Source organism: Pelodiscus sinensis, chromosome 29 (genome assembly GCF_049634645.1).
Source record: "Pelodiscus sinensis isolate JC-2024 chromosome 29, ASM4963464v1, whole genome shotgun sequence".
NCBI classification, from domain to species: domain Eukaryota; kingdom Metazoa; phylum Chordata; order Testudines; family Trionychidae; genus Pelodiscus; species Pelodiscus sinensis.
Window position 1 is genome coordinate 8987410 of NC_134739.1, and position 14467 is coordinate 9001876.

General features: G+C 45.4%; 1 protein-coding gene across 6 annotated transcripts in view; it reads right to left on the minus strand.

Moving 5' to 3' along the window:
• ATP6V0A1 (ATPase H+ transporting V0 subunit a1) overlaps nucleotides 1–14467 on the minus strand; it is a 52767-nt gene that overhangs the window by 24373 nt on the left and 13927 nt on the right. For 4 of the 6 annotated variants that reach the window (XM_075911423.1, XM_025179732.2, XM_006113124.4 and 1 more), the window contains exons 6-15: nucleotides 14134–14237; nucleotides 12149–12275; nucleotides 10273–10355; nucleotides 9404–9497; nucleotides 7450–7662; nucleotides 5978–6128; nucleotides 2931–3070; nucleotides 1960–2117; nucleotides 1383–1473; nucleotides 421–539 (exon numbers count right to left, since the gene is read on the minus strand). In XM_075911423.1, the coding sequence (XP_075767538.1) occupies nucleotides 421–539; nucleotides 1383–1473; nucleotides 1960–2117; nucleotides 2931–3070; nucleotides 5978–6128; nucleotides 7450–7662; nucleotides 9404–9497; nucleotides 10273–10355; nucleotides 12149–12275; nucleotides 14134–14237 (1280 nt within the window). The remainder of the gene's footprint in view (nucleotides 1–420; nucleotides 540–1382; nucleotides 1474–1959; nucleotides 2118–2930; nucleotides 3071–5977; nucleotides 6129–7449; nucleotides 7663–9403; nucleotides 9498–10272; nucleotides 10356–12148; nucleotides 12276–14133; nucleotides 14238–14467) is intronic. The other 2 variants (XM_075911424.1, XM_006113126.4) reach the window with 2 other exon arrangements.

Below are 14467 nucleotides of genomic sequence, written 5' to 3' on the forward strand. Positions count from 1 at the left end.
GAATTTGACAGATGTTAGAACATTACCATATTTGACTGGAGTGAGAGAACCTTAATACAGACCAAAATAGTGACATTAACTTTCAATGGATCATGCAAAAGGAAGAGTTGTAAAAACAAATGAATTGTGAGTTTCTATATTTCTAACCATATTTAATGCTAAATTTTTGAAGAGCTGTAATTGATACATAGATATAGTCTCCTAGGAGGAGAAATAACCATAATGCAGTGTTTCCTGACTAATGAAGTAACTCACGTTGAATTCTCTCCATCTTCAAAGCTGCTGCAAGAGCCACAAGGAGTTAGATGTGAAAACCTAAGAGTCTAATCTCATTCTGATAAGTCTAATACAGACATTCTGCACTTGTATACAAGGAAGACTCTTCTGAAGTGCATGTCCTAGTAAAAGCAGAACACTTACATGTGGTTGAGAAGGCTCAGTGTGACACCAAAAAGCATGTGGACGATGCCGAGAATCACAGACATCTTCATCTTAAAGGAGTTGAGGAAAGTCAGCTTGTTGCTGGCAATATTCCAAATCTGTCACAAACAGCATGGATTCAGTCTGAATCAGTGAGTGTCAGGAAGACAGATGAACCAAAGTAGCATTTACTTATGTTTAACTATCTTGTGCTGTCCAGTTTAACGGGACAGACACTATAAACAGACATGTTTTTAAATAAAACATTCCATCGTCGGTTGTTTCTTCACCTACCAGCCAACTTTAAATTCAGTGATTTATTTTCCCTTGTAACAGCTGATTTTATCAGCACTCAAGCAGAGAAAGGTCTGTACCTGGCTCGCTTTCAAAGTGATCAGCTGTGGCAAGAGAAAAACTGAGCTCTCAGATCTACGATGTTGCCTGGGAAAAAAACCTTGCCGTTCCTCATTTGGCCCCTACCACCAGCATGCCCCTCTAATGTCTACACAGGATCAATTCAAATTCAAATCTGTTTTAAGGGCAGTTTTCTGAATTGGGGTAGCTTAGAAAGATTCTAGTGTTATCCAGAACCACACACCTCGAAGGCACCTGGGTGTCTTTTTGCAGAAGCAGCTACAAGTTCACTAGGAAATGCATGACAGGGTCTCACGCCTAAAGCCAATTCAGTGGGATACTGCAGTCCTAAACAGCTAGGGTAGGGGTCAGTCAGAGATCTTCAGAAATCCTACTGGTCACCATTCCCATACCCTAAGCCATTATACTAATAGGTGACGTCTCAGATCTCACTAATGGAACCTACTTCACCCCCCAGCTCAGTATTTTCCCTTAACAGTTACTGCCCCGAAGTTGCTAAGAGAACATACAAGCCTTTAGCTTATTTAACTGTGCACCAGAAAGTTACAGCTACATAAGCCACATGTACTAGAAGGAAGAACTCTTACTGGGTCGATGCCAAATGGATACGGTCCACCAAAGACTCCTGGCACAGCAGGGTCCAGCTGCAGCACAGGGGTGTCCCGAAGTAAGTCTTCTCTGTTTGGGTATAAAGAGGTATCAAGCTTCATAAACTGTAAAAATTGCCCTCAAACTGGAGCACACACATCACTGGCTTCCTTCTGATCCTCAAAGGGGAAGCACCTCAGTTCAACAGCCTGCATGAAGGAATACCCGGGTTCTTTGGCAAGACATAGCTAAATAACTATTTTGGGTGGAAGCAAAATGCACACACAGGAGGAAGGGAGAAACACACCACGCAATTTGCCTCTTTCCATGCATTTTAATAGTGCCTCTGGGGAGCTAGACCAGGAAGAGCCAACTGACACACCGTTTATCCAAAGGCCATTCAAATCTTTGTATTTCTTTACATAGCATGGGGCTTTGCTCTCCTAGGAAACGTTTCCTAAAGAAATAACACTGCTGAGGGGCCTGCCATGCATACATTCCTATGCGATTACAAAACTGATTTTGGCATATGGAATTTGCCCCATACTTTTGCTTTTCAAGCACCTAAGAACTTACGTCCAGTTGCCTTTCAAGAACATCGGCCGGACGCTCCATGACGAGCCAAACATATTAAGTGCTTTGGAGAAGCAGTCATTGTAGATAAGGCCGGTGTAAATGGAGAACACTCCCATCAGCAGAATGATGTACCGGCCACTAAAAATGGTACTGAACATCTGTTTAAAAAAAAAAGAAGAAGTTTGTGAGAAACACACACAGACAGGCTGAAACCATCCAATTCCAGGGAAGGGCTGCCAGTCTTGGATGAAATCCAGTGGGCCTTTGATACTCCACGGCATGAACGATGGATGCAGGAATTACAACTGCAAGGAGGATGCAAATTGAGCACAGAGGACCGATGGCCAGCCCATTCGCGTGTATCATGTCTGTCTGTCACACCTCCCAGCTCAGGGGATGTACTGAAAATATCCCTTTTGATCAAATGTCTTAACTTTCAGTGTGACCAGGTATTAGGGAGTATTTTTCCAGAGATCCTCAGAGCATGGGCAGGTATGGTGCAAACTTCTCCCATGCTCTGCCAACGTGTTTCAGTGCTGACCTGTTTATTTTCATCACTCCACGCCCTAAACAAGCATGGCCAATTTAACCATGTTGTGGGGAGGTTTAGGATGGTGGACCATAAGCAAGAGCAAGCTCAACTGGAGCTTAGTCTCTTGTTTACAATCACCTATCAAAGGAACCAGCACTCACCGCGGCAAAAACCTCACCAATTAACCATCAAACCACACTGTCTGAATCATTGCTTCAGACACTTACATGCAAACCAAAAGAAATCCCCACAATTCTGAGAAAGGACATTACTCATCTTGTGGTCTATGGACTTTTGTTTGCTGTCAGTTTGCTTGTGTTTGACAAACTTTACATGAAAAAAATAGTTGTACTATTGGTAGTTTGGGGCAGAGAGAGAGAGAGAGAATCAATTTAGGTCTCTGCTTTAAAAGCAAACTGAGTTTGGCCTAACTCTTTACCTCATTGTCATTCTTCTGCGACAGAATGCGACTTTCCCTAACCACCATCCACACAGCAATTAGCGTCATCAGGATTCCATGGCCAAAGTCTCCAAACATCACAGCAAACAGGAACGGGAAAGTGATAATTGTGTACGGAGCTGGAAAGGAGGGGAAAACAGACCAGACATTTCTCTGTTTGGCTATTTCCACTTTTTCTATTAGCAGTACAATTCAGACATTCATTCACAGCAACCTCCAGTGGAGATGCTGAAAAACTATATAGCGCTATCATGAGACTTATCAAAGTAGCTCTGTTCATGTGTGGAAATAAGTTTCTGGAGACTTAAATGAAAAGGCAAGATCTGTATAACTTCTCTGAAGTTGGCAATTGTTATCTAACCTCCCATGCTCCTCGAGTCTCAGATTTGTGCCCGTGCTGACTTCTTCCTCTCTCCCACCACAGCCATTACTTTTCACCTTCATCTCCCCAGTGGATACACCACTGTCAAGACATTGAGAAATAAGACTGAAGACAGGCACCGATCCCTAGCCTGGGCTGTCCAACAGAGATGACTATGTATGACCTCAATCATCTCTCCTCCATCTACGGTAAAAAAACGCTTTTCTACTCTCTAGTCTCATTTTGCAGCATTTTACTTCTTTAAACCTGGCATGTTAACTTCTTAAAAAATAAAATAAAAATACTCGTGCTACTTCTAAGCGACCATGGCAACTGATCACAACTGCTGCCAGTATATCAAGGGTGGGGAACCTATGGCCCAGGGGCTGGATGTGGTCCCTGGTTTGCCTGGATCGAGCCCTAGAGACTCAGGGCTCCCCTCCTAGCATTGGGGAGCCCATGCTGGCACTCTAGTCCCCTGCCACCCCTCTACAGGGCTGGAGCACAAAATCTACTAGCCTGGGCCCTCGAGGTTCTGGGGTACGAGGGGAATAGGTTTGGAGTTTTCTTCCCCCTTTTTTGCTTCTCACTTGTGTGCAGTCCCTAACTGATTTTTCTGTGGGCCAGGGGCCCCCAACCCAAAAAAGATTCCCCACCCCTGCAGTGCACAGAAGCTACAAAGTAGACAAATCTTTTAATATAAACACAAAATAGGACTACAAGGGGACAAGAGGAATTTATTCATTCACACCTTTAAATTTAGAAGTTGCAACAGATTACTTTTTGGGAGCACCTCTATTGGGAAAGCACATTTAAAAGGATTAAAACATGATTTTTAAATGCTCCCACTAGCGCTACCAGCCACTTCCAAAATCCAAGCACCTATTTATACTCGATTGTGTCTGATAGTTATGTGCAGGTTTCACGGAAAGAGCAGGTTAGACAGACACCTGCCAGATAGTCTAGGTCAGGGCTACTCAACTTTGGAAGTCCTGGGGGCCACAATGATACTCACAGCACATGTTGAGGGCCACAACTTAAGTGTGGTTGCATATACAGGCAAATATATATGCAAATAGCTTCTTTCACACTGATGGGCATGAATACAAAAATTAAGGCAAGGCTACACAACAGACAGGCCCCATGTAAGTCAGCTCTGCTGATATTAATAAAATGCAATATTTATCTGATTTCCACCCATACAAAAGCACTTTTAATGAGCAATGACAGGCCAAGAATTTAGCTACTAAAACGCATCTCAACAGAAGAGCATTATATTGACTACTTTTTTGTTTTGGCTCCCACCCGCAGGTCTCATGTGGCCCACAGGCCACGTGTTGAATAGCCCTGGTCTAGATAATGCTTAGTCCCTCCTTGAGAACAGGGGACTGGACTAGATGACCTCCGGAGGTCCTTTCAGTCCTAGGATTCTATATCTTATGACCAGCTGCTATTATATTCTGATCCACTAAATCCACACCTGCCTTGAGTTGACATTTTATGGCCCAGTTCTCTTGTAAAAGGACCTACCTGCATAAAGCCGACGACCATCAGGACAATTTAGCTTGAAAATCACAGCTCAAAGGGAGAAGTGATGCTATTCATTCCATAGCACGCAATGTTTTTTGATAAGACTGATCTCTCGGAGCACTTCTGCGTTTACCACTCCAAGAAATGCATTTTACAACTGATGGGAAGCCCTTCTTGCTTTGAAATCACCCTTCTTTGGTTCAGTATCCAGAAAATAGCTCTTTGCAGATGAGAGTTTATCCTTAAAACAACTTTAAATAGAACAGGGTAGCTTCTGCATCTCCTAAAACATTGTCCCTCAGTCAATAGACACCGATTTGCCATCAAGACATTTTCTGAAGACTTTATGAAAGATCACACTCCCCTTACCCAACACCACTTGCAACATGCTGCAAAGGGAAGTGGTGCAGCATAACCATCAACATTTGCAAAGCTAAAGGTTCCTACAATTCACACTTCCTATAAAGACACACAGTAACTGCACAGGAGTCAGCTAAGGTCAACTGGTCAGCGTGACTACAGCCCAGCAAATATCCACATCAGTGGATATGGATATGGATATCTGCGGCTCATTTTTGCGGATACAGATGCAGAAACAAATATAAGTTTCGTCTTCATGCAGGGCTCTATGCATGAAGAACTTTGGGAAACTTTACAGTTAAGCAGGCAGTAATTTTAGGGGGGAATTTAAGCACAAGAAAGAATTTCATACACTTAGGGGTTATTACAACTGATCTAAGTAGATCTAAAAAAATAGTAAAACATGAATATAATGTAACCAGAGTGTATGCTAATAAGTCAAAGGGTCAGATATAATTTCTTGAGCAATGAAATGCAGGTCCTACTTTCCTCTTCAGCCCTTTTGGGCTAAGATCCTGATTACTCATGCAAAGTACCTGTCATTTGCAAGGAAGATGCCAAGGACTTAACATACCCATTAGCCTACATATTTCCACCCATTAGCCTACATATTTCCAAAGTCAGATAGCAATAATGTATCTTACAATTCACAGTAACAGCAGAATACACTTGCTCAGATAGCTGGGTCAATCTTGTGCAAGGACTATGAACATTAAGAGAGCAAGGCCATTTACTCAGCAGCTCAAAGGGACAAACAGACAGGTTGTGTGGTTACCTGGATTTATCTCTCGGTAGGTTCCAATGCCATAGGCGTCTACTATATTCTGAAAGCCAGAAGTGAACTTGTTGGTTTTGTTGTAAGTTGGCGGGGTCTGATTGGTTTGCATCCTGTTCAGAATGGATGGAACAGTGGACCCGCTGTGCTCCTGTTTTAAAAACAGACAAACTGGGGTTAGAAACGCTTCATTCCCTAGACCAGCAGGATACAGAAAGGCAGGTTTGCCCCTTGTTGGCATCAGGAAAACTGCAGGGAACTGGCAAGAATCATCCAGGGCCTAGTCCTCAAGAAGTTCAGGGCCCAAAAGTATGTTGGAGTTTTGCAGGAGGGGAAGTCCTATAGATCACCAAGGAGCTCAGCAGCCGATGGGGAAGGGAGGTTTCATTAAAACACTGACAACAGGAATTGTGTCTCAATGGCAGATTTTGAATCTCTGAGGAGAGCCGTGTCTGCCGTCCCAGATCCTAGCAGCCAAGCATTTCTGGAGACCAGCTGGTGGGCGTGCTCATTGGCTGGGCTTGCCAACTTGCAGAGCTCTAATCCCCACAGTCCAATGAGCAGAGGCAACCCAAGCTGCAAGCAGCTCAGCAGACTTGCCAAATCCCAGGAAAAAGTGCAGCTATTGTTCTGGACAAGTTACCTCGAGGGATGTGAAAGGTTAACCGGTTAGTCTCACCCTAAACAAGTAACGCTTACCCCTTCCGGTTAACTGCAAGGGCTGGAGCAGCTCCCTGCCTGTCCTAGGCACAGAGCTGCTCCAGCCCCATGGAGCTCACTACATGCACATCTCTGGTAACTGTAGTGTTACAGATTAAATAAGTAAAAAGTGTCCTCTAAGGTGGTCACCATTTTTAGGCACAGCCTAAGACAGGGGCGGGCAAAAGGGCCTCTGCGGGCCAGATGTGGCCCAAGCGGGGTGACCTGGCCTGCGGAGGCCCTGCTGCTCCCCTGCCCCAAGGCCAATTAGAGCCTGGGGGAGGGAGAAGTGCACAAAGTTTCCTCTGCCCTGCCAGAAGCACATCACACTTTGAAGTGCTGCACGCTCCTAGCAGGGCAGGAGGAAACTTCAACACACTCCCCTGCTCCTCAAGCCCTAATTGGCCTCTTCCCACCCTGCTAAGGGCCTGGGTGCTTAGTGGGAAGGGGCAGGGCAAAGGGGCTCCCCCACCCCCCAGAACAATCATGGTCTGTGGGTGGGGAAGCCCGAAAACATCCTGGCCCCGCCCCTTCTGTTTTAGGCCCTGACCCTTCCGGGGTGGCCCAGGGCTACTTCAAAGATTTCTGAAGTGCCCCCTCCCCTCCCCGCCAAAAGTTATTGCCCATCCTGGCCTAAGAAATGCCTTTCAAACATCACAGTCCATCCTGGCTCCTCCAGCACAATGATTAGTCAGGGGTCAGCCCACTGAGACTTGTGCGGGAGGCAAGGGTGAACGACAACAGCTGCAGTTCCAGCGCGAGGAGATACTCACAGTGCCCCTTCGGAGAGCAAACTGGATGGAATCGAGGTCAGTCACGGGGCACCAGACCTCAGCAATCAAACACTTCTGGGTCACATCGATGTTGCACAGGTTCAGGGTATGGTAGATGGCCTTCATCTTCCGCACTTTGATGAACCAGACGCGGATATTTTTAGCAGCGGCCTGCAGGACCCTCTGGCGATGATCCTCTGTTTGGTTCAGCACCTTGCATGGAAAAGCGGGACAGACAGCAGCGTGGTATTCCATTGCAATTGGTATTATGCTGGGGGGGCACAAGACAGTAGCGGCTAGGGGCAGGAGCACATGGACAGGCCTGATTAAGCGGGTAAGAGCCCAATGCCCCTTCACTGCTGCATCTTTGGAACTTGCACTTTAGTCTCCTCACTCTACAGCAGGGTGGGGAACCTTCGCTCTATTGCGGCCACAAACCCACAGAAAGATATCGGCCAAGGGCCACACCCAGCCCTGCAGTGGGGAGGCAGGAAGCAAGGGAGAGGGGCACAGAGACTCTGGGCTCCCTCTGGGTTCCAGAATGGGGCCAGAAATTAGGAGTTCAATGTGTAGGAGGGGATTCTGGGCACGGGCAGTGGGATGAGGTCTGCAAGGAGGTGCGGGCTCTGGCTGGGGATGAGGGGTTTGGGGTCCCAGAGAGGGTTCAGGGTTGGGAGTTGGGTAGGGGATACAGGCTCCAACTGGGGCAGAGATAAGACAGGAGGCTGGGGTGTGGGAGGAGGTTCAAGGTGTAAGCTCCAGGAAGGAGTATGGGTGCAGGAAGGGGCTCCAATCTCAAGCAGTGAATTGGAGTGCAGGGGAGTTGGGATGCCAGCTCCAACCAAGTGGCGCTTACCTCAAGTGGCAGTGCAGCGGGGCTGAGGTAGGCTCCCTGCCTGCCCCTTGCTCTGACTCTGAACTGTTTCAAGGACTGGCTACCATGTCTGGCCCATGCCTGTAGGTACCACCCCCCCCCGGCCCAGATCCCCTTCTTTGATTGCTAAGCAATTGCTCTAAGCACCTTCATGCTGGAGAGTTGGCATCTATATTAAAACAATGCCCTGCATTCAGTGCCTTCCATTGCAGCATTTGCAGCTGATTCCTCGCCTGACATTTTATTTCCATACATCTCTCCACCCAATCAATCCTTGTCAGCCTTCCTGCAATGCATCTTGCTTCCCTCCCCCTGGATTTAGCTGGGACAGAGTTAGCACCTTCACAGGTTGCAATTCAGCTCTTTGCTCACCATGTATTCAATCATTGCTTGCACTGACCCAGAGCTGCAGTGCAAGAGAGATCAGGTTTTAATACTCCAGCACACCACCAAAGCACACAGACAGGCAGAAAATGAACTAATGCCAGCTCGTTAATCAAACTGTGAACACAGATTTGACCATCATCATCTACCAGACCCTTCATAGCATCACACTTCTAGCTTTGAAGATGCACTCCTCTCTTACTCTCGGTGCATATTCACCCCTTGCCTGATAGTATGAATTTCACTACCAAGGCCAGTATGTACAGATTTGTTCACTCAGCCTCCTGGAAAAATTGAACCTCCCTAACAACGCAGCTGAACGGAACTAAGTAGAGGAAGAAAACTGTTCTCTGATCTTGCAATGTCAAAACTGTTTAATGTCACAGCAGCTTCTCTGCCTCATTTAGCTGCAAACTATCTAAGCTTGGCCAATTCGTCTTGGCAAATCCACCCTTAAGTTCATGTAAGCCACCCCACATTTGGCGTCCCTAGCCTCTGTTTGCCAGAAGCTGGGAATGGGCAACAGGGGATGGATGAGTTGAGAATTCCCTGTTCTGGCCATTCCCTCTGGGATGGCTGGCACTGGCTGCTCTGGGAAGGCAAGACACTGGGTTAGATAGACCTTTGGTCTAACCCAGTATGACTGCTCTTATGTAGGCTAAAGCAGCTATGACGCCATTTGTTCTGCATGGTTACCATTTGAAGATCATCAATCCTGGTATTGACTCCAGAAGCCATTTCTTTCCTCTCCTGCGGGGTCTCCGGGCAGGGGTAGAGGGAAGCACGGAACCTAAAGGAGATGCAAAGCTCCTCAGTGGAAAACAGATATTGATGAAGCGCAGGGAATTAGTTCACCTGAATGGTTTCAGATGAAAAGCCAAACTGACACATAATGCTTTGTAAAAGAGCCTTTTAGGATTATGGGCTTTAGTGGGATTTTATCAAAGTCCAGCCCTTGACATTAACAGTGCATTTTGCAGGTGTAAGATTCATTCTGAGCAAGAGAGAAACAACAAAACCAGGAAAAAATTTGCTGAGAGGTTAGGCAACACCACAAGTCGTAACAGCATCTTCAACTAATAACCAGTGGTGCTTAAAATGAGAGACATTACACCAACATAGCTACCATTCAGAAGCACTGGTCTCCCCAAGCAGAAAATGTGTCATGTTTCTAATGAGAAGAATGTGTGGGAGCGAACGTCAGTATGTGATAGCTGGATTGCTTTCAGATGTGTTTCTGTACCAGCAAAAGCAATTCATCCACTTTAAGGATTAAAAACCTGGAGGGTGGCTAATTTGGTTGTCCACTACACATCAGTAACACATACCATGTGATGTTTGTTAGGCTTACTTTGTCACGGTCAACTAAGGATTTCTATTATGCTATTTTTTGCAGCAGCATCATAGATTTTCTGATTAATACAAATGTTAGGAACTATTAATGTGCATATTATGACACTCAATTTGAATTTCAAGATGCATTAGAAATATGAGTGACAGTTTTCAGAAGTGCTGAGAAAAAAAAAATCGAGCACCAGCTGTTTTGAAATCTGATTTCTACTTACCCTTCACAGATTTTCTTGACTCTATTTTTTAGCTGATCACCTTGGAAAAAAATAATAAACACAGACTTGTGCACGTAGTCACCCTAGAACCAACAAAAACAGATGCAGTATAAGACAGCTATTATAGCACATTACAACACAGTTCCTTATTTTTCCTCTTGCATGTACAAATTCACAGGAAGTTATGTATTGAATCAAGAACATATCCCAACATCATGACAAAAACTTCACTGTGAAAGGAACTTCCCTGTAGCCTCTCTAAGTCTAATGGTCTCTCCTTACCAGACCTAAGTACAGCCTAAATGTCCTGTTTGCTTAACAGATCTATAAAGTCTATGCAAGAATAAAAACTGAAAAATCATGGGGAAATTAGAAGATTTTATTGTTGTATTTAAATTTTTATTTTGGCTGTACTGAGGTGTGTATCACTTTCTCTTCCAACCAGACCAACTCTGGCAAAAAGCAGCAAGTACAAGAATGAATGGAAATAAGGTGATGTATGTGGTTTATTTAATCACAGGAATGCCCCGAGCCTAAAAACCTGGAATTCTCCAGGGAAGTCAACAGCACATTCTTTGTGCAGCTGTTTGGACTTAGATATCTAAACTCCCCTTTCCTGCATTTGTTAATAAGATGTTGTTCTACCTTACATAGGAAATTTAGCTTAACTTTTCTGAGAATAAATTACACTAGGTGTAGCCTCATTGTCCAACATTTCCTTAATTTAAGAATATAGCCTCTGTCAGACAGCTGGTATTCACTTCAGTTACAGCAATCAGTAGAGCAACACAGCAACCAAACTGATAGGGAAAATAGGAAGGAAGAACTGAATGACGTTTCAAATCTGTGTTTCACTGCAGCCCCTTCTTTTGCTAAATTCTTAACTGAAGCTGCCATGGAGTTGCCCAATTTCCAATGCTTGGGTACTATACATTGGCATATGCCATTACAAAATACAAGTAGTATTCCTCCTAGTTAGAAAGCTTTCCATTTAAATGGTAAGAAAGAGCAACAGAACTAAAAGCTAGTATAAGACCCTGAAGCTCACATTTGGTGACCACCTTCAAAAGATTAAAGGGAAAGACTTTTACAGAATAGTGCAAAAGAGTAACAGACTCCATGTAGAGACTCCCAACTTGGTGAGTCTCTACCAAACCCAAACAAGGCCAAAGACATTCAGCCTCTGCTGCAGACAGGAATAATACTTACCCAGAACTGCAGATTGGCACGGCACTTTATAAAGAATCCCCACCCCAAAGTAGGGTTGTAAGAGGTTAACCGGTCACACAGTAAGCATCAGAGTTACCGGAATGCTTACTGGGTAACTGGTTGGATCGCCAACTGCACCAGGCTGCATCAGTCCTGGCTAAGTATAGCTGGCTGCGCCAGAGAGGCCCAGACAGGCCATCAGGCAGGACTTCAGCCACTCTGACAGCCTGGGAGAATGGGCGGAAACCCAGGCCTGGCTGCTGTCCTGCCAATGGTTAACTGGTATAATTGTATCATTTAACTGGTTAATAATTTTAATGATTAATTTACATACCAGAACTCTAGTTCCAAGATAGGAGGGGGTGACTAGCACAGGGAGCAGGCAGGGAAGACGACAGCAATGATAGTGCAATCATGCAAGGTGAAAAACTATCAATGCAGGTGAAAAACAACTCTGACCTCAGGGCGTATCAGGGGGAAACCACTTCTCAAGTACAAATGCCTGTGTCATTTCAGGGCATGATACTACAATGCTGGCAGAAATGGAGTGAAGAGACCCACCCCTCACGGAGCTCACTGCAGGATCATGGCCCACGTCTGCTTGTATGTTTGTTATTAATTTGGGATCTCACAATATTTTGCCTCCACACAAAGCAATTCATTTTACCGTCACAGGATCCTCCAGGGGGTTTTCGATTTCAGCCTGACGCAGGAACACGTTCCCTCGACACACTCGCCACAACATGCGCTCAAAGGTGGGGATTCGCTCCCGATTGATCACGCCGGCCACAAATCTGCACAAGGCAGAAAAAAATTGTGAATTAGGATGTTGCCTCTAGTAGAATTTGCAGAGCACAGGCACACACAGAACCTGGGGCCGCAAGAGGTTAATTGGAGGCTAGCTAATCAATCCAGGCCTAAAGTTACAAAATCCAGCTGACCTATTTTGGGTTAGATTTTTAATCAAAATGGGACACACAGAGAGGAAACAGCTGGAACATATCAAAGGCAGTGCCCTCCATCCCTTTTGAAAGCAAGCCTTAACTGACCGTAAATTAAGCGCTTAAAAAATAAAAAGCACTTTCCAGTTTGAATGCATTCGTTTCCCCTTCAGTCATATGACTTCCATGCCTGTTGCTGTCAGTTTAAATGCCGCGCCTGTCACTTCCATGCCAAGTGCTATACAAGGCAGGAAGGGCAGCGACAGGCCATACAGCTTTCAAAGACCATAAGTTAGGGGCTGAGAAACCTATGGCCCGGATTCGGCCAGCAGTGTGCCTTTATCTGGCTCGCGAGGCTTGGGACTTACTTCCCACAGCAAGGGGGCACCATGGATGAAGTGCTAGCTCGCCCCACTCTGGAAGGAGGGTTTCCTGAGCCTTGCAGGCCTGATCAAAGCAAGTTGCTGGCCGGATCCAGCCCACAAGCTTCTCCTGGGAAGAGAGGAAGCGGCTCTGCATGCTGCAGGGAAGTACTCCATGCAGGCACTGCATCCCCATTGCTCCCATTGGTTGGGGGGGGTATTTACAGGAAGTGTTTCTCTGTAGTGTGCAAACAGTCACACTCTGCCAGCTGCAGCCCCCAGGAATTGTGCTAGATAGGCACCCCAAATCCCTGCCCCAACTGCACCCACCTCCTGTCCAGACTCCCCAACCTGCTCCTGTACCTTCCCTCCTGCCAAAACACATCCCCCAACCCACTCCTACACCCTGCCCATACCCTACAGCCCCAGCCTGCTCCCCAGCAGCCCCTTCTTGTACAATAAACTTCTCATTTTTAGCCAGACCCCAGAACTTAGCAGGCCCTCCAAAATCCACTAGCCTCAGGTCCTCAGAAGAGTTAATCTGGCCCTGGGGATAAGCCCTGAGCCTCAACACCTGCTCCCTCCCACCACCTCATGGGGCTGGAGTTTGAGTTGGAGTATTTTTTTCCCCCGGCTTCTCAATTAGGAATCAGGTCAATGAGGATTGCGGGTTTTGGGGTATTTTTGCTTCTCTTATGGGTTGCTCCCGACTGATTTTTCTGTTGGTTGGTGGCTCCAACCTAAAACAGGTTCCTCACCCCCACCATAGGCACATGTGTCAGAAGACCACTAGTGCAAACTCCTAGGGTCAGCAAAGTGGTACAAGAAAAGTGTCTTTGGCTTTTACATGTGTGTCAAAGGTGACTTGGAATCAACTAATGAAAAGGGATACAAAATGAGTAGCCTTGTTTTCAAAGATGACTCTCCTATTGACTAATTTGAAGCTATGAATTTTCAGTGTGTTTCAAAATCAGGTCTCAAACACTTAAGGAAAACAAAAAACAGGACTATGTAGCACTTTAAAGACTAACAAGATGGTTTATTAGGTTATGAGCTTTCGTGGACCAGACCCATTTCCTCAGATCAAACAGTGGAAGAAAATCGTCACAACCATATATACCAAAGGATACAATTAAAAAAATGAACACATATGAAAAGGACAAATCAAATTTCAGAACAGAAGAGGGATGGGGGAGGAGGAGAAGGTAAATGTCTGTGAGCTAATGATATTAGAGGTGATAATTGAGGAAGCTATCTTTGTAATGGGTAAGAAAATTAATGTCTTTGTTTAAACTTAGGCATAAGGTGTAGAATTTAAGCTTAAATTCATGCTTAAAAGTTGCAGTTACCCAAGTCGTAGAGGGGCACCTCTTCCTATCTCACTTGGCTCCAGGAGCGAAGAGGATTCCTCCAGCAGGTCTGGATCCGCCATCTGCTGATGATGCAATTCAGCCTGAATTCACAAATCAATTAATATCTAATGAAACTAGTTAGTGGCATGCAGGGAACGAGGAACCAGGAGACAGTTTGCAGGAGGAGGGGGAAAAAAACCCAAAAAAACCAAAACAAAAATGCCCCCAAAAGACAATCACACACACAAAGAAGATGAAACAACAAAGACCAAGGTTCACACAAGAAGGAGAAAAACAAGAGGTAAGTAGAATGGCTCAGCAAAGCTTCAAG